At 46.2% G+C, this 20,340-nt stretch overlaps 2 protein-coding genes across 4 annotated transcripts; one reads left to right on the forward strand and one right to left on the reverse strand.

Moving 5' to 3' along the window:
* Window positions 1-278: 278 nt before the first annotated feature.
* On the reverse strand, window positions 279-1,636 carry LOC115796980 (uncharacterized). The gene is made up of 2 exons (XM_030753476.1): window positions 827-1,636; window positions 279-302 (listed from the first exon to the last, which is right to left on the reverse strand). The coding sequence occupies exons 1-2, from the start codon at window positions 1,634-1,636 to the stop codon at window positions 279-281; spliced, it is 834 nt and encodes a 277-aa protein (XP_030609336.1).
* A 9,727-nt stretch (window positions 1,637-11,363) lies between these two features.
* On the forward strand, window positions 11,364-20,229 carry LOC115796700 (myelin-oligodendrocyte glycoprotein-like). 3 transcript variants are annotated; one of them, XM_030753082.1, is made up of 5 exons: window positions 11,364-11,660; window positions 18,897-19,274; window positions 19,383-19,466; window positions 19,583-19,686; window positions 19,765-20,229. In XM_030753082.1, the coding sequence occupies exons 1-5, from the start codon at window positions 11,564-11,566 to the stop codon at window positions 19,801-19,803; spliced, it is 702 nt and encodes a 233-aa protein (XP_030608942.1). In that variant the 5' UTR covers window positions 11,364-11,563; the 3' UTR covers window positions 19,804-20,229. The 3 variants fall into 3 exon arrangements, with proteins under 3 accessions (XP_030608942.1, XP_030608940.1, XP_030608941.1); XM_030753080.1 differs by having other exon boundaries at window positions 11,365-11,660; window positions 19,580-19,686; XM_030753081.1 differs by having other exon boundaries at window positions 11,497-11,660; window positions 19,580-19,686; window positions 19,768-20,228.
* The last annotated feature ends 111 nt before the right edge of the window (window positions 20,230-20,340 follow it).

Here is a 20,340-nt window from a genome sequence, read left to right on the forward strand (position 1 = left end):
GAATCCTTTTATGGTTCAAGACTGATAGAGCTTCTCTTAACTCACGTTCTGCTCCCACAAAATTTGTTCCATTATCAGATTTAATTTGGGACACTTGGCCTCTTCTGGCAATAAATCTTCGCAGCGCATGAATGCAAGAACTGGTATCCAACTCCATAGCGTTTAACATGACTGCGACCCATCTTCACCTCAAATGGGCCAAAGAAATCAACACCCACATTTGTAAACGGTGGGAGGTCTGGTTGAAGTCTCTCAATTGATAAATCTGCCATCTTTGTTCACCAAGCTTTCCCCTGTAACGTCTACAAACAACACAAGAGGAAATGATTTTTCTGGCGGCAGCATTCGCACTAATAATCCAATAACGCTGGCGAAGTCGAGACAGCAAGTGATTTCTTCCACAGTGTCCTAATTGCTCATGAAGGTGGCGCAAAATCAGAGTAGACACATGCTGATCTTGATGAAGAATCACTGGGCGTTTCACATCATCCGGCATGGCTGCTTTATTAAGTCTTCCTCCAACTCTCAAAAATCCATTTACCATTACTGGATCAAGTTTGTAAAGATGACTACCTTTCTTTACTCCTCTTCCTTGTTTCAGAGTAGATATTTCATCCCCAAACCTTTCATTTTGACAATACTTGATGATGACATCTTCTGCAGTTTCAGTATCAACAGATAAACACTGACCACCCAGTGTGGCCCTAAAAGCTTCCATCTTCCTTTCAGTTTCACTCTTTTGCTGCATTATATCCAGTCCACTACTAGAAACAGAAGCCTTTATTTCTCTTCTCCTATTACTCAACAACTGAAGAAACTTTCGTACCTGCAAAAAGCAAACTGCCGCCATCTTAAGCCTTTTCCATGATGAGAAATAGGTTATCAACTGGTCTGTTGCATTCTGTGAACTTTTGCTGACTACTGTATTCACTGTAGCCTCCTTTTTAACCTCTGGGTCATCATTGCTGATAAATGGAGAATTTGCAGCACTGCTGGGCCAGTTACTTTCATTCTTGAAAAGAAAGTCTGGACCATAAATCCATCTGCTGTGCGAAAGAAGATACTCAACGTTCACACCCCGAGATGCCTCATCGGCCGGATTCTGCCTTGTATCAATATACCTCCATTGTGAAATGGCAGTGGCTTCTCTAATAAAAGAAATCCTATTAGCCACAAAGGTGTGAAAGCGCTTTGTCTCATTCTGGATGTATTTTAGTACTGGTGTACTATCTGTCCAAAAGGTGGAATTTTCCAGTTTAAGTTGAAGCTCTGCTTTCAACAATCTGTCAATTCGCACTGCCAGCACAGCCGCTGTAAGTTCCAGCCTTGGAATTGTCACTTTCTTTAATGGAGCAACTCTTGCTTTCCCTAAGATAAAGGAAAGATGGATCTGCTCACTGTCATCTTGTAGCCTCAGGTATGAAACAGTGCCATAACCATTTTCACAAGCATCAGAAAAATGATGTAATCTGGCACTTACAACCTGTCCAAAACCTTTGGGTTTAAGACATCTCGCCACTCTAAATGTGCCAAGCTTCTTTAAATCTTCTTGCCACTTAGCCCACTGCGACTGGTAGACTTGGGGAATATCATCATCCCAGCTACAATTTAGCCTACACAGGTTTTGCAGCATCATCCTGGCTGATAAGATAAAAGGTGCCAAGAATCCAATTGTCAAACCAATCATTTTGTTTCAACATTTCATCCTCGGGTATTAATGGTTTCAATGACTCATGCAATTCCTCTGTTTCTGCACTCAGTTTTAAGAATGTTTCATATTTAAGCTGCACCTCTGGCACATTTTGCCTCAAAAGCATGAGTTGCTAAATTTCCTTTGTTGACTTATAAAGTTTCTTTTTCCTAGAGTTTCTTTCCTTTTGATGTGACATTATCTTTGCTTCCAATGCTTTAATTGTAAGTTTGGCTGGCCTTTTGCCAAGTTCATTATCCACTTCACTGTGAACAACAGATGCAGCTCTTTTGATTTCACTCATTTTAATAACAATTTACTGCCAAGGCCTTTATTTAAAGTGGTGACAGGATTTACCAATATCCTTGCTGTGAGAAGGCCAATCTCTTCCATACAGCTTGCAACAACTTTTGTCCTACCGTGGTTCCTTGGCGTTGACTTCACCTTGTTTGTTGACTTATCTGCATCCAATTAACATAGCCAGCTGTCAAACAGTCCAAGGAGCAGTGCCATCTTTCAATGAAGTGTAGTTTTTCAACTTAAATGTAGTGGCAATCCAACCACCAAAAGGCCACTTGAGGGAACTAGAAGCCATTTCCAACGCGGTGAGGTGAAAAGACTGAGGTCTGCGATGTCTTCTACTTTCTATACTTTATTTATCATTTACAGCTTTAAAAACAGCTACAAAACTGGAGTGCATAATGACAATATTGTAGCGATTCTCTTAGTTAGAGAGCGTGTTGATGTTGTGGGATTTCGGACTGTTCGGGAGGTTCGTGAAGGCAGCATGGAGAGAGAGAAAAGACCGAGAGCTTGCCTGTGTGTGTGTGTTGCTGTTCCGCTGTTGTAGTTGTGGTTGGCGTGGCTGTGGCCTACAGCAGCCGTTTTTCTGCTAATAAAGACGACCTTTGTTGTGAATATCGCCGACTGTGGAAGTGTGTTTACAACGTTAAATTGGTGTCAGAAGTGGGACTGCTAACCGTCGGCTAGCCCTGCTTCGGCTACCTCAGTTGACAGCCTGCACTAACTATGGCAGCGCAGCGAGATGTGGCCGGGGCCCGCCCGAAGATCAAGAGAGAGGCTATGGACAGTGACTTTGGGGGCACGCTGGGTCCTGAGGGAACGGACAGTGCCGGAGAGCGTTTGGCCCGCCTCAGATGGACTGCCCGAGGCCTGGCGGCCGCCGCTGGCTTTAGCCCGTCGACTGCAGGAATATACGCGGGCGCGGAGACGCCCGCCCCAAACAGCGCGGGGCCCGTGCTTGGCGATAGTGGCGCCCGGCCCTGCCAGGCAAATGTGAAAACCCCCAAGTACTCCAGTAAGGCTGACTGGGAGGCCTTCCATGCTCAATTTGAACTGTTAGCGCATGCTGCGGCCTGGTCCAAAGACACTAAAGCACTCCAGCTAGCCTTGTGCCTCACTGACGACGCTTTGGCATGCCTGCTGCTGCTTAGCCCAGCGGAGAGGGGTGACTACAGGGCTCTGGTTGGTGCTCTGCAGCGGCGGTTTGGGCAGTGTGGCCAGCCTGCTGTCCTGCGGTCCGAACTGACGAGTAGACGGAGACAACCGGGTGAGCCGCTTCGCGCTTTGGCTAATGACATTGAGATGCTAGCGAAGAAAGCATATGCCCACATGCCCATCGACGTGCAGAACGAGCTGGCCAGAGACCAGTTCATCCGCGCCATTATCCCTGGTGAGCTGCGCATCCAGACTCAACTTTCCCACCCCCGCAATCTGCACGAGGCCCTGGAGATGGCCTTGGAGAGGGAGGCCGTGGTGGCTTCTGCGGGGTGCGACCATAGCGAGTATGACCCGGTGGTGAGGGCTGCGGTGCCGGAGGCCCCGGGCCAGGGGGTGCCAGCGTGGGCGGCCGAATTGACCGAACTGGTTCGAGGCGTGTCTCTACAATCTTCACGCCGCGGTGCTCGTCCTCGCCGAGACCCTCCTGTTTGCTGGACGTGAGGACAGCTGGGCCACATCAGCGTGCGATGCCCAGACCGTGCCGGTGTTCAGGGAAACGCCTCAGGGCCTGCGTAGGCAGGACGGCGCAGGCCCCCTCTTCTGTGTCCCAATCCGCCGGGGCGCCGGTGGACAGAGCCCAACGGTACAGCTGGGGGTGCGGGGCTCAGCTCCCCCCAGAAGCAGACGACAGCACAGAGTCCGCGAGGGTGGTGGGCTGGACGCGTGCAGGGGATTTTTGTCACATCCCCATCACCCTGGCAGGGGCTCCGTGCACAGCTCTGGTTGACACTGGCTCCACTGCGACCTTGATGAGACCTGACGTGGTGCCGGTAGGAACCCAGTTGGAACCAACTACAGTAAAACTGCGTACAGTGACTGGTGAGTTAGCCCCGATGTTGGGAAAAGGACTGGTCCCTATTCAGGTGGGGGGCCTGGGAGTGAACTTGGAGGTGTGGGTGGCGGCGGTGCAGGACGTTTGCATATTAGGCCTGGACTTTCTGCGGGCCTCACAGAGTGTCTTAGACCTGGGGAATAACACGCTGACCTTTCCAGGGGGCCCCATGGTTGACCTGGTGCGCCCCGCACAGGCCCCGAACCTACACCCGCCAAAGTCGAGAGCAGCGGGGGTGCACCATGAGGCACACCTTCCGCCCCCGATCTACCCCCCTGCACCCCTGTCCCCTGACCCTGATTTAGCCACCGTGGTGGGTTCTCCTGCCTCAGACCAGCACACTGTAATGGGGGAGGGGGATAGACTGGCAGTAGTGAGGGACATATGGACACGTAGCTGCCAAGATTTAGATCATCCACAGCGGGAGGAGCTGTGGCAGGTGCTGCTGGAGTTCAAGGACATTTTTGCTCTGTCAGAAGACGAGGTAGGCTTAACTCACCTCCTGCAGCACGACATTGACACGGGAGATGCACGGCCTGTGAAGTCACGCCCTCGCCGCCTCCCCCTGGCGCATCAGGCTGCGGCTGATAGTGCGATCGGGGAGATGCTCAGGGCTGGCGTCATTGAACCCTCCGACAGCCCCTGGGCCTCGGGGGTTGTGATGGTTAAAAAGAAGAAGAGCCCCAAAATGAGATTCTGTGTCGATTTTAGGCCGTTGAACAGTGTGACTAAGAAAGACTCATACCCGCTGCCCCACATCGATGAGTGCCTGGATTTGGTTTCCGGCTCTTCCTGGTTCTCCTCGCTGGACCTGCGTAGCGGGTATTGGCAAGTGCCCCTCAGCCCCGCAGCCAGACCAAAGACTGCTTTCAGCACAGGCAGGGGGCTGTGGCAATTCCGTGTTCTCTGCTTCGGCCTATGCAATGCGCCGGCCACGTTTGAAAGGTTGATGGAAAAGGTGCTGGCCGATATTCCCCGACAGGAATGTTTGGTCTACTTGGACGACATCCTGGTCCACGGAAGTTCCTTCGAGGCAGCTCTGGCATCCCTGCGGCAGATTCTACAGCGGATAGCGGCAGCGGGCCTGAAACTCCACCCTGATAAGTGCTGCTTTATGAGGAAAGAGCTGGAGTTCCTGGGACACAAAATCGGGGGTGAGGGTATCAGTACGCTGGAGGAGAAAGTGCAGGCGGTGAAGGACTGGCCAACCCCCACAAACTTGAAGGACTTAAAGAGCTTCCTTGGTCTGGCGTCCTACTACAGGCGGTTTGTAAGGGGGTTCTCCTGTATTGCTGTGCCCCTGTTCCGCCTGCAGAAAAAGGATAGTGACTTTAACTGGTCAGCAGGATGTGACCAGGCTTTTGAGCGGCTGAAAAACGCCCTAACAGAATCTCCCACCCTCGCCACCCCGGACCGCAGTCTGCCGTTTATTCTAGACACAGATGCCAGCGATGTCGGAATGGGGGCAGTGTTGAGCCAGGTGGGGCCAGCGGGGGAGAGAGTGGTGGCGTACTTCAGCAGAACCTTTAATAAGGCTGAACGACGCTACTGTGTGACGCGAAGGGAGCTCCTGGCCATAGTACGGGCAATAAGTCACTTCAGGTACTACCTTTGTGGCCTGCCCTTCACTGTCCGGTCAGACCATTCAGCCTTGCAGTGGCTAATGGCGTTTAAGGAGCCAGAGGGGCAGATTGCACGCTGGCTGGAGGAATTAGCGCCATACGTCTTCGAAGTGAAGTACCGAGCGGGGGCTCACCACGCCAACGCAGATGCCATGTCCCGCCGCCCCTGTGCTCCAGCTGGTTGCCGGTACTGCGAAAAGCGGGAAGCCCGGGAGGAGGAGCTCCGAGCTGGGGGAGAGCATGATTCCGGGTGTAGCGGAGGTGAGCTGGCCTGCAGAGTGGCACAGGTGATTGACCCGCTCGAGTGGAGAGCGCAACAGGAGCAGGATGTTGACCTCCGGCCAGTGCTACAATGGGTGGAGTCTGGTCAAAGACCGCAGTGGAGCGGAGTGGCTGGATACTCACCTGCAACTAAAGGACTGTTTGTGAAATTTTCAGCTCTCCGAGTAAAGGACGGAGTGCTGCAGAGAGCCTGGAAGGAGCCAGCTACGGGGGAGGAGAGGTGGCAGGTGGTGGTCCCCAGGGCCCTGAGGGAGGCAGTTTTGAAGGCCTCCCACGGAACCGCCGGGGTGGGGCATTTTGGAGTTTCCAAAACCCTTCGGCGGCTCCGGCAGATTTTCTACTGGGGGCAGCTCAGGAGGGATGTTGAGGACTTTTGCCGCCGGTGTGACCTCTGTGCAGCGCACAAGGGTCCCTCAGACCAGTCCCGGGCCCAGCTACAGCAGTTAGCAGTGGGAGCCCCGATGGAGAGAGTAGCAGTGGACGTGATGGGGCCTTTTCCACGCACAGACAGAGGAAACCGTTATGTCTTAGTTGCCATGGACTACTTCACAAAATGGCCGGAGGCATATGCCATACCCGACCAGGAGGCGGAGACGGTGGTCGACAGGCTGGTGGAGGGCATGTTTGCCAGGTTCGGGATGGCAGAAACCATTCACAGTGACCAGGGAAGGAACTTTGAGTCGGCTGTTTTCTCTGTCATGTGTGAGCGCTTAGGGATGCGAAAGACCCGGACGACACCGTTACACCCGCAGAGTGATGGGCTCGTCGAGCGCTTCAACAGGACCCTGGCGAAACAGCTGGCCATCCTCACTGCAGAGCACCAGCGTGATTGGGACATGCATCTCCCCCTTGTTTTGTTGGCGTATAGGTCCGCTGTGCAGGATTCCACCTTGTGTACGCCTGCCCTGCTCATGCTGGGGCGAGAGCTACGGACGCCAGCGGAGATGGCACTGGGGAGGCCTCCGGACGCTCCGGTAGTCGTACCGGGTCCGGAATACGCCAGGAGACTGCAGGACCGGCTGGAGTCGGCCCATGCTTTTGCCCGTGATCAGCTGGAGAAAGCGGGAATGAGACAGAAAAGGAATTATGACTTGAGGGTAAAAGGGAAAGACTTCAGGGCCGGTGACCTTGTGTGGGTGTACAGCCCGAGGAGGAAGAAAGGCCGGTGCCCTAAGCTGGACTGCCACTGGGTGGGGCCTTGTGTAGTGGTAGAGAAGCTGGGGGAAGTGGTGTACAGGGTTCAGCTGCCGACTAGGGGGAGACGAGTGGCCCTTCATAGAGACAGGCTGGCTCCATATAAGGGTGATGTGCGCCCAGTCCAGTCAACCCCCCTGAGAAATGAAACAGCCACAGCCCCAGACTCACTGACTGTGCCCCCTTCTACTGCCCCACAGCTTCCTCCACTTTTGCACCCCATCCCTGATCAAAAGCAGGGTGCTGCAGGACAGCAGACACAGCCCCAAGTGTCGTCTACAAGGGGGCTGCAGAGGCAGAGAAGACCCCCAGGTCACCTCAGAGACTTTGTACGGGATCCCTCGGGGCGAGGGATTTAGTGAGGGGGGGCAATGTAGCGATTCTCTTAGTTAGAGAGCGTGTTGATGTTGTGGGATTTCGGACTGTTCGGGAGGTTCGTGAAGGCAGCATGGAGAGAGAGAAAAGACCGAGAGCTTGCCTGTGTGTGTGTGTTGCTGTTCCGCTGTTGTAGTTGTGGTTGGCGTGGCTGTGGCCTACAGTAGCCGTTTTTCTGCTAATAAAGACGACCTTTGTTGTGAATATCGCCGACTGTGGAAGTGTGTTTACAACGTTACAATATAAAAAGGTAAGCCGCAAAAACAGTGCAAAAAGGGATTAAAACAGGGCATAACCCTCAGACCCAACCACACTCGGTTGAAAAACTGTGTGGCTTCCTCCTGACCCTAATTCCCTTCACCTGTGCCCCTAAAGACTTCCTTATATGGAGCACACATGAAATCTAAACACTATACCCCCTAGTGCCCAAATGACACCACTACATACCAAATTGGCTACAACATACATAACTGAATAAATATTAACACTATAAAATGGTGTGAGATGAGAGCAAAATTCTGATTCATTTAAGTTGTGTTGTTTTTTTTCACTGCAGATTTCATTTGGTATTAAAGTCACTGTTTACCTCACTGACTGATTGTTGGATTAAATGTGTTTAAACTTGAACATGGGAATAAAAACATTTAACTTGTTCACATTTGTTACAATTTGTTTCTTTTTCTGGGTGTTTTTAGTGTCTTTGTTTGAAACCTTGTTCTTAAAGTGCCTTCTAAATACAAGTATTACACTTATTTATTTATTCATGCATTTATTATTGTCATGTATTGTTTCCTGTTTGCATTTAATACAGTTTTCAAACAGTTGCACCAAATGAAAGTTTGTATGTTTGAGTTTTGTGTGTCTGTTGTGTTTCAGGGAGGTTAAATGCACTCCATTGTTCACCTGAGTTTATTATTCTTGTTGATGTTGTTGAATAAAGTCAGTATGAAGTGAATCCAGTGACTGAAGGTCAAATGAATCAGTAACTGTGTGTCCTCACTGTGTCTGCTGTGTGTGTCTCCATCACTCACACTGATTTCAGCTCTTCAGCATACCAGCATAGTTTTTATGCTATAAGTGTCTATGTGCAATTCATGTAATGGATTTGTATATGTATTTATATAATATAGATTAGAAAAAAGTTTTATTTTAAAAAATATTTTGCCTAAATCATCATAGATTCAATAGTTTGTTCAGTTTTTGTGTTTTCTAAAAAAAACAAAAAAAAAAAAACATTTTTTTCAGAGTCATGCTGACACAGCAGTTTTTGTTTGGTTAATTTGTTTTGTTTTTTAACTTTTGCTGTATGAATCATGAATATGACAAAATATTGAGTCATTAGTGCACAGTCACTGTTACGAAGCACATCATTGGTTTGTTCTGCTGGTTACCTCACAGTCTGTTGACATGACCACATGATGATGCCAGATTAATGCCTCAGCTCTGTCGAGCTTAAACTCAGTTGACAAAAGCGGCTCCCTTTTAACTGAACACACAGCCTGGTCGGTAGAAGGTGATGCTCAGAGTTTCACCACGTTTTCACTGATTCATTTAACCCCAGCATGGTATCAGCTGTGGGGAACGTCTTAGATGCAAAGCAGGAGACAAGCAGTAGATTTCGCTGAAAGCTCACAAGGTCAACTCACCACACACCAGGATGAAAAATCAATGAATGAATGAATGATGAACTCCATAGAACCACTGCTTTGAAGCCTGCTTCATGGCGACAAAAATCACGTGACATATGACGTCCGAAGCAGCAACTGCTTCGTTCCCGAAATGAATCACCTGAATGGTTCACACACACACACACACACACACACACACACACACACACACACACACACACACAGACACACACAGAGCTGTCCTGTCGCCCTTCTCCAAAGAGCACAATCACGGTGATGGAGGACAGTCACCCGTGGGAGACAGTCATTGATTTTTATTTTGAGATTGGTTTAAAATACACTCAAAATAAAAGCTCGAGCTCTGTGTGTGTGAAGGAGTGAGAGCGGGACAGTGGGCCAGGTTGTTACGGCCAACAGTAACCGCTGAGTTATGAATTAAAGAGGACTTTTGCTGCAATCTCTCGCCCATCCTTTAAACACGATGACGGACGCTGTCGTATCCAGATTAACGCGGAAGCTCATGGACTTAAATTAAAAACTTTTGCACAAAAGTGCATTTTTCCTTCTACTTTTTTCTCCCATGTCGCTTGCGGGTCTCTGAAAAACATTTGAACAATCAATGTTCTTCATTGACAATGCACCCTGTAGTTACACAAGCACCCAGTTAATGCCATGTTTTCTCAGCACTCTGCTCAGTAACAAAATACACATTCATCTGTCTTTATTGTAACCTGATATCATGATATCCGGTCCTAACGTGTGTGCCTCAAACAATGCAAAGATGCTTCAGATCAGTAATTTTTTGCGCGTGTGCGTGCATGTGTGTAATTAAAATCATTGCACTTCTCCAGGAGAGGGCGCTATAATTAAAGCTTTGAGTGATGAACTCTTTTTCGAAACACTTGGTGGAAGTGGTTCAGTGCTTCTCAAAAGCTTCATTTTCTCGTCACTAACTGTAGGTACTTGGATAAATTTTGAAAGTTGCCAGTTTGGTTTCAGTTCTAAGCTAAATTGATATAACTATTCACACAGATTACAGAACACTTGAGTTTTTGGAAATCACACGAGGGGTTCACATTCTAGAGGGATTTTAATCCAGCAAATTTGGGGGCAAGTCGTTAATACATTTTAATGTTAAAACAATGAAAAAAACTATGATTTTATTTTACGATTTTGAAATAAAACGTAGAACACCTTCAAATAGGCTTTCAATCACTTTCTTAGCAATTGCACAGGTACTTATCAGATTTAGGATTGCATTTACATTATGACACTGGCATTAGCACTTAACCTCGACCTTTAACATCGACCTTAAACTGTGAAATTTTGATTATATCCGAAATATAACAAGTAGTATATCAAAATGAAGGGAAGTTGACAAAGATTATGAATCTGCAAATGAAAAAGTCTGATTGACCCATATTACCTAGCAATTACTTGTAAAACCTCCTCCTAGTACAAGTCAAAACTTGATTCCCATAATTATTAATAATAACATGAAAATCCGACTTTGTCTTCATCATGTTCTTCAAAAGAAAATTGAGATATTTATCATATTTATATATTTATCATATGTGTATTAAGTTATTTATAGTTAATATATTTATTTTATATATATATATATATATTTTTTTTTTTTTATATATATTTATTATAAATTGTTTTTAGATTTTTTAAATGAATCTGATCCATTACAAATTGTATATTTAGGATAATAACAATTAAATAAGTTCATGCATTGATTAAAAATAATAAAACTTGTTTTTTTTGTATTTTTTTGGCGATTCCTGGTACCTCGCAAATATCACTCGGCAAAAGGCGGTGCCTAAAGTACCGGCGTGGTCGAATTATCGTTTCAAACTTCATAGTTTTGTGATTAAGGCACCAAATAATCGATACAGAGGGTTTTCTTGGTGGTATGAGGGGTGTGAGGTGCAAGATACTGAGTTAAAATTCACCTTTATTTGCAAAAATATAACTTTTTTTTTGAGAAATTGGATCTGAACTGGACAAACTTTAAGGGAGACCCCCCCGGACGGCGGAGAATGAAAATGATGTCATATCCGGACACCTGGAGCTGCGGTGTCCTGTTTTTTTTAGCGTTTATCGCAGAGCGAGTCAACGCGAATCGCTAATGCTTCCTCCGGTGTTTTAACACACTGTTGGCATGCGCGAGTGGGTCTATCAAAGTACCTACTAACTGCGAGAACAGTATCTCCAACACACTGTTCCGCATGTTTCAGCAGGCTCATGCTTTAAATCTAGCAGCTGATGAATGAGCTCTTTGTAGTTTCACTGGCCCCAGGGCGGGGCCGGAATTTAAACCGAAGCGCAGACTCTTCATTCATTCACAGAGTAGGAGGCAGACACACAACCAGAGGACCTGCTTCACTCATCCACAGACTGCGCGCTCTTCATCATGTCTGTGAGCAGCTCGCTCTGTAAGCGCTCCTCTTCTTCCTCACTGTGGACTTTGATCCTGTGCTCGGCTTTCAGCGTCTGGACTCCCGCTGAAGGTAAACGGATATTTTCTGTGTAACTCTCAGCTTACAGCTTCGTGTTATTTGTGGCAGTTCTTCTTTGCTCTGTAAGTGCTGACAGTTATCAGTGCGCTTTAAACGAGTGACTCTCAGGCAGGTTCTCCTCTGTGCTGAGAGACTTTCTGCTGTTTGAGCGTTCATGGAGGTTTATGTATGTCGGACATCAGACATGATTCACCGAGCAGGCTGAGACAGTGTGAAGCTTTAACACTGTTGTTTCAAATGTAGCAGAGCCCTGTGTTTGTCACACAGCGCAAACCAAACATGCGCTGTTTGTCCGATTGAATTAAATACACTGCTCAAAAAAATAAAGGGAACACTCTAATAGCACATCCTAGATCTGAATGAATGAAATATTCTCACTGAATACTTTGTTCTGTACAAAGTTGAATGTGCTGACAACAAAATCACACAAAAATCATCAATGGAAATCAAATTTATTAACCAATGGAGGCCGGGATTTGGAGTCACACACAAAATTAAAGTGGAAAAACACACTACAGGCTGATCCAACTTTGATGTAATGTCCTTAAAACAAGTCAAAATGACTCTCAGTATTGTGTGTGGCCTCCACGTGCCTGTATGATCTCCCTACAATGCCTGGGCATGCTCCTGATGAGGTGGCGGATGGTCTCCTGAGGGATCTCCTCTCAGACCTGGACTAAAGCATCCGCCAACTCCTGGACAGTCTGTGGTGCAATGGAGCAAGACATGATGTCCCAGATGTGCTCAATCGGATTCAGGTCTGGGGAACGGGTGGGCCAGTCCATAGCTTCAATGCCTTCATCTTGCAGGAACTGCTGACACACTCCAGCCACATGAGGTCTAGCATTGTCCTGCATTAGGAGGAACCCAGGGCCAACCGCACCAGCATATGGTCTCACAAGGGGTCTGTGGATCTCATCTCAGTACCTAATGGCAGTCATGCTACCTCTGGCGAGCACACAGAGGGCTGTGCGGCCCTCCAAAGAAATGCCACCCCACACCATTACTGACCCACTGCCAAACCGGTCATGCTGAAGGATGTTGCAGGCAGCAGATCGCTCTCCACGGCGTCTCCAGACTCTGTCACGTCTGTCACATGTGCTCAGTGTGAACCTGCTTTCATCTGTGAAGAGCACAGGGTGCCAGTGGCGAATTTGCCAATCCTGGTGTTCTCTGGCAAATGCCAAGCGTCCTGAACGGTGTTGGGCTGTGAGCACAACCCCCATCTGTGGACGTCAGGCCCTCATACCATCCTCATGGAGTCGGTTTCTAACTGTTTGTGCAGACACATGCACATTTGTGGCCTGCTGGAGGTCATTTTGCAGGGCTCTGGCAGTGCTCCTTCTGATGGTACAAAAAGTCCTTCTAGAAGAAAGTCTCCCCACTGGGGCCAACTCAGCAATACCTCCACACTGTAGTTTTTACATGTAAATTTACTTTGAGAAGTTATGAAGGGTCATCGCTACAACAGGGACGGGGGTTACACCACCCTGTTTGTTTTGAGTGTTCAGTTCTTACTGAGGATGAGTTACATTAATCCAATATTGTAACTAAAGCACCTCATTCAGGCTCGAGGCCGTTTCACACCGGATGCGTTGCGTAAAAACGACACGAAATTCCGAATCTTTCGGATGCGAACTAGTCGTGTAACCTACATACACACCGGACGCGCTGCGTTTTTGCGAATAAATTGTCCTCATAAAACGCACTGTGAAAGAAATGAAGTCGACCTCAAACGATGATGTAATGAGGTTGTGATGTTTCTAAACAAGAGAAGGAAGAAACAGATTCTGGGTTCATCCAACTCATAAGAAAGCGGCAGCAGGGAGAGTTTTATAGTTTAATCCCGGAGTCGAAGCTGCATCACGGCCACTTTCACGCATATTTCAGGATGTCAGTGGGCAGTTGTTGTTGGCAGAGTTGGGATCACATGTGAGGAGGCAAAGAATAATTTCAGAGAGCCGACTGACCCGGAGCAGCGTGTAGCTGTGTGTCTGAGGTAAGTATGATTTTATTGTTCTCACATCACTGTATATTCAATACATCGATGCGCGTTTTGAGCTATGAACTCACATGTTGCTAAATGCAGCGCTCTGATTGGTCAGACCTCTTTGTTCGCTTGCGAAAGTCAGAAAAATCAAACTTGAGCCAAAAAAATAAATGCCGCAAATTCGTCCTGTGAAATGATGCGGTTGGTGTGAACGGCTGCATTAAGAACAGGCAAGTCCGAAAAATATCCAATCCAGTTTCATTTATAAAGCGCTTTAAAATTACCCACAGGGTCCAACGTGCTGTACACTATCACAATAATAGACATAAAACAGCTCAATAAAATGCATTAAAATACTTGAAAATTACATTAAAAAAGTACGCAGCTCACAGTGTCAGTGTTTGATTAGTGTTAGTGTTAAAAGCCAAAGAAAAAAGGTGAGTTTTTAAAAGTGATTTAAAGTGCGCGAGTGATGAGGCCTCTCTAATATGCAGTGGCAGATCATTCCAGAGATTTGGTGCTGCCACTGCAAAGGCCTGGTCCCCTCTGAGCTTAAACCTAGTTTTAGGCACAGTCAGAAGCAGCTGGTCTGAGTGACCGGGTGGGAATGTAAGTGTGTAGAAACTCAGATAGATAGGGTGGGGCAAGACCATTTAGAGATTTAAAAGTAAATAAAAGAATTTTAAAATGGATCCTAAAATGAACGGGTAAACAGTGAAGTGACGCTAAAACAGGTGAAATGTGCTCATGTTTGCAGGCACCAGTTAAAAGCTGCCCAGCAGCATTCTGCACCAGTTGAAGGCGAGCAATAGCAGACCCTCTAAGCCCCATATAAAGTGCATTATAGTAATCCAGCCGAGTGGTGACAAAGGCATGGATTACTGTTTCAAAGTCTCGCCTTTGGAGAATTGGCTTTATTTTGGCCAGTTGCCTCAGGTGAAAAAAGCTTGACTTGACTACAGCATTTATGTGGCTGTCAAGCTTCATGTCTGGATCTGTTTTAACTCCTAAGTTTGTTATTGTTGGTTTGAGAAACTGTGCCAGAGGACTCAGATCTATCAGAGGGGTCACTGAGTTGTTGCCAAAACCCATCACCTCTGTTTTTTTCTCATTAAAACTTAGGAAATTTAGAGTCAGCCATGCCTTAATGCCACTGAGTAGGAGTCTTTCCTTTTAAGTGGCACATATATCTGGCTGTCGTCTGCATAGCAGTGGAAAGAGATACCATATTTTCTAAGTATGTGGCCCAGCGGTAATAGATAAAGAGAGAAAAGGAGTGGGCCTAGCACAGAGCCCTGTGGTACCCCACACCCAAGTGGAGCTGTGGAGGACACAAATTCGCCAAGTCCAACACAGAAACTCCGACTTGACAAGTATGACTGAAACCAACTCAGGGCTGTGCCCCTGATTCGTGCCCACTGCTCCAGATGAGAGATTAAAATTTTATGGTTGACTGTATCAAAGGCAGCAGTTAAATCTAAAAGAACAAGAACAACACAATCACCTGAGTCAGTAACTAAGAAGATGTCATCAAAAACTCTTAAAAGTGCTGATCAGTGCTGTGCAGGGGTTTAAAACCAGATTGGAAGACTTCAAAAATATTGTGCTCATTTAAAAAGGTCATAAGCTGACTGTAAACTACTTTTCAAGGATTTTTGATAAAAAAGGCAGACTAGAAATAGGTCTAAAATTAGCCAAAACTATGGGATCCAGACCAGGCTTTTTTTTATCAGAGGCCGCACAACAGCATGTTTGAAATTTACAGGGACAACACCTGAGCACAGACTGCTGTTTATAATATTAAGCATACCTGACCCAACAGTGGGAAAAATTTATTTAAAAAGACAAGGAGGGATACCAGACACGGACTGCACCAGGTTAAAAGAGTCAATAAGAGTTAAAAAGTCCTTTGCAATAGGGTGGTCAGGACAACAAACATGGACATTAAAATCTTTAAAACTTCCGATAAGAACACAGAAAAGTTGGTTATAAAGTCCTTATTGTATTTGGGAGGCCTATAGAGCAGAGCACACAGCATTGTGTGAGCGACCCAATTCAAATAAGAGCAGTTCAAAGCTGTAATGGAGGACGGCAGCCAAATTTGTTTACATGTAAACTCAGTTTTGTAGACCACTGCTAATCCTCCTCCCCAACCTGATGTTCGTGGAGCGTTAATGAAGCAACAATCGTTCGGCAGGAGTTCCAAGAAAGCGGTGGACTCACCAGGATTCGGCCAGGTCTCAGTCACAAAGAGGAGATCCAATTTGTGGGAGGTGAAGAAATCCTTCAGGACGAATGTTTTGTTTACAAGCGATCTGGCATTCACCAGGCCAATCCGGGCAGGAGCCGGCAGGTCCGGAGCATCTGCCGTCCGGGGAACACAACGCAGGGGCCGGAGATTCAGCGGATTTACACCGCACCAACGGGGACGCAGAGAGCAGGGGCGGCAAGCCAATGACATTTCATCCGGGCCGAAGACAGGTTTCATGCAGGTGTTGATGGGGTCTAGTGAGCGCCATGACACAGAGAGTCGAAGCCCCGATCCAGATTTAACTCCAGAAGCTGGATATAAAGGCTCGAGCCCAGCTTTCAGCCTCACCAACAAACCGCTGCGTTTCCCTCGGTGGCGTTTTTGCCAAAAAGGCACTGGGACGTGGTAAAGGAAAGCTGGGATTGCTGATAAGAACGGGGGAAGAGTTTTCTGCCCACTATGGTCAAACTTGTGTAAAAGTTTGGCAGAACTTCTAATATCTAGTAACATTTGGCGATCGTACACCAATAAAGCATTGGCCATTGTGAGCAGCAAGCACCAAAAAACACACAGCATTACAGAGACAGGCAGACGGCCAGCCAAGCACACCGGTGCCATCTTGGATTAATCCCCACGCACGAAGCATTCGCACGGAATTTACGCATCTGGTGTGTAAAGGCCTTAATGACTAAGTTCATAAGACTTTAATCATTTTGACATTTTGGCTGCGACTGTGCTCAGTTTTGTGCTTATTGTTCAGCAGATTGCACTCATGAGACACTGACTCTCAGGAACTGACTCATCACTGCTTGGCTCACATCTCAATGATTATGATCTGTGCAGACTTCTATCAGATTCCTCGCACTGATTCAAATGACGTGTTTGTAGGGCATCCGGATTAAAAATTAGTGTCAGATTAAAGATGCAGATCCATCCACTGTGGTGGTGACTTCCAAATATGGAAGCAGCTGAAAGAAGCTTCTATACTTCATATGTCCAAAGGTCACAGGCAACGATTGCTGATAAGAGCAACGTGAGGCTGCAGGGGTTCAGTTATGTAGTACATCTCTAGAACTGTCTGAGGTTACAGAAGTGATTGATGCACAACCTCCACAGAGTCACATTATCAGTTAAATGTGAAAAACAACCAATTAAAAAAAAAGTGTTTTCCTGCTGTTTTTGATGAAATCTAAAACCACATCCTGCTCAGCTGCAACTCCTCCTTTAACTTGTTAGCTCACAGACTTTCAGTGTGACATGAAGAACTGAAAGGATGTCACAATGATTCCATAAAAATTGAGATTAATGTGATTAATAAGCAAAAATAATAATCTGGGTCATTGCTTTCAGTACCTTTTGCTTTTCTTTGTCTCTGAGGTGTGAACATTAGTACCTGAGGCTCACCTGCATTCCTTTAAACACATCAGTAGACTTAGAGCTGCAGTGCTAAATGTTTGTCTCCTCCTGTGGGCCTGGAGAGAAACTAAACTGTGTAACAACGAGTTTGTTTTATTGCAAAGCAACAAAAACAACAGAGGTTTTTCTTTTTGACCTCCATTTCCACCTTGACAGCTGCACCACCCTTCAGCTCTATGAATGTTTGGTAAACCCAAAAGAGGTTGGAACCCCAGCTGGAGGAAAATACCCAACTTTTTTTTATTTCAAACCACTTTTGCTTTTGTTATATACTTGTGTTTCACAAGCACTAAATGACAGAGTAGTGCTTTATTATCGTTTAATTTAGCATTTAATTCTTTAGACGTCACTGAACTCATGGATGCATCCTGCTTATGTGCACAAAGGCTCCTCTGTAAGAGGAGAAACCATTAAAATGCAGATTTAAACCTGAGAAATGCTCTTTGGTTACCTCTGAAATCTCTCCCTCTATGGTGAGTTTACTGTGTTGTAGTGCGGTCCAAATATATCATGATTATCACAAGACAAAGAAATGCAATTTTAAATTGTTAGAAAAACAAGAAGGGTGGTAGAAGTGTAATTATCTGAGACAAAGTCATCAAATCTTTACCTGTTTGACTGTTTATTGAGTTCTAAAAGCCAACAGAGTCCCAGGTATTTAACCTCTACTGGGGGTGTCACCTTGTAGGTGGTGCAGAGTCACTGACTTAATTGTCATCTTATGGACTATTAAGGTCACATGGGTGGAAGAGGATGGATGGATGGATGGATGGAGGGATGGATGGATGGACTGAGGTTTATTAGGTGGCTGGTGTCATGACGTAGACCATCCTCTTCTGTTCAGTGAAGGTTGCTTCAGGTGGAAGGCCTTCTTGAATACCTGGGACTCCCCATCAACTGAAGCCTTTAAGATGAGAGGTGACACATGAAAAGAAACTAGAAAAGAAAAAGAAGTTCAGGTGCTTTTCAACTGAAGTTCCGGAGACCTCAGTGACCTAGATGAATAAAGCTGCGTCCAGCATCAGTTTGAGTGTTGGTTACTAGCAGGTACTCCAGGCTCTGGTTGTCTAAGTAACCCTCTGATGTATTTACCACCCTTTCAGTGAACAGCAGCACTTCAGAAGTTGAGAAACGTTGTTCTTGGGATCTACACACTTTGCTTGGCCAGTTTTTTTCCAGCCGTACTCAAAGTCCCTGAATGTCATTGACTACACATATGCTCATCAGTGGACCTGTTTCTATTGGGGCCTCTTGGAAAGGTCATCTTTGTAAATGAGGTTCTCAAACATTTTACCTGGTAAAATAAGGGTTAAATAAAAATAAAATTGACTTTCTGAGGTCTGCAGTTACCACAAATCTCTGCTGCTGGAAGTCTCAGAGTTCTCTGCTCTTGTTGCACACATGTTGAGGAGCACTTGTTTCGTTTAAAAAATTTCTTCACAATAAGAAACACATCTGTAATAAGAAGCACAAAGACTCACAGGGCTGTTAACCAGCTTCAGGTCTTCAGTGTATAACTCTATAGGGGTCTGTGGGAGTTCAGGAGGTTTCATCTTCCTTCTGTTTCTAGGTGAGGTTCTGGTGATTGGTTCAGGTCTTCCAATCATCGCTGCTCCGGGTGATGATGTGATCCTGCCGTGCCACCTGGAGCCCATGTTTGATGTTCGGGGTCTGACGGTGGAGTGGTCCCAACCTGATCTGAAGCCCGACCCGTCAGACCGGCTGAGCCGAGTCGAGTATGTTCACCTGTACAGGGACAGGAAGGAGGTCCCCGACATGAAGCTGGCATCGTACTTCAGGAGGACGGAGCTGTTCATGGACGACCTGAAACACGGGAACATTTCACTGAAGATCCTGAACGTGTCGGAGGAAGACAGCGGCAGATACAGATGTTTCATCCCGAAGCTGCGGAGCAGAGTGAAGGCCGCCATCGTTCAGCTCGTAGTTGGTGAGAAGATTTGTTTGGATAGTTTTCAAAACTTGCAAGTTCATTATATCAACAGATCATGACTCTGTCGTGTGTGTGTGTGTGTGTGTGTGTGTGTGTGTCTTTTAGATGAAAACTACGCTAAAACCTTGATGACAGAGACTCCTAGAATCCTCCAAACTCCAGGTCCTCAGGACACGACTCCAAGAAATGGTGAGAAAAAAGTCCAACTTTGCATCATTTTTGTTTCAATGAGTTTTTGGTCACTTTGTGGTGATCTTATTTATTTTTCTTTTTTTTTTTTTTTTTTTTTTTTTTTACATTAGCAGGTCGGTCCAGGGTCTCTGTGGTCATCGTTGTCTCCTTCATATCAGTTGTAGCTGTCGCTGCTCTCGTCTCATATTTTTCTCACCGCCTTCATCCGAAACTAAATGTGAGAAACAAACAAAGACAAACATGTTGTTACTTTTTGTGTCGTCAGACTGACTCAACATTCAACTTCTTTTAACAGCAGCATCCAGAGGACGATCAGTCACAGAGACAACCATAGCGACTCTAGGTGCCTTGCTCAAAGGAGCATTGGTATTCATACAGTGATGGTCAAAGTCTCCTGGATCTTCAGTCAGGCTGGGGAGACACTCAGGTCCAGCAGCACTGAGATCAGTCACTGTGAAGGATGTGAGTCAGTGACGGATTTGAATCTTGACCCCCTGACCTGAACACTGGAGTTGAGTTCATGAATAGAGCACATTTCCAAAATAAAGTATTGTATTAGGAGAACACTGAGTCTAAACAGTAAACTAAGTTCAAATGTAGCTCAAATGAATGATGAAAAGCTGTTGTATCAACATGGACTCTGATCCAGTGAAGCAGTGGGTCTTGGATTTAAATGTGGCTGATGAGATGTGTGATTATTTTTTCCTCACACTGACTCATTTTGTTTGAACTGTTTCAATGTGGAAAATATTAAAGTTGGTTGATTTTTTTCCAGCTTATTAAATAAGATCTCACGTGTTTTCCATGTGATTATAAAGAGCTGTGTTCACTGGAAAAAGCTTTCCAGCCTTGTTTGAACTAAATTATAGAC

Source organism: Archocentrus centrarchus, chromosome 18, assembly GCF_007364275.1.
Source record: "Archocentrus centrarchus isolate MPI-CPG fArcCen1 chromosome 18, fArcCen1, whole genome shotgun sequence".
NCBI classification, from domain to species: Eukaryota; Metazoa; Chordata; class Actinopteri; order Cichliformes; family Cichlidae; genus Archocentrus; species Archocentrus centrarchus.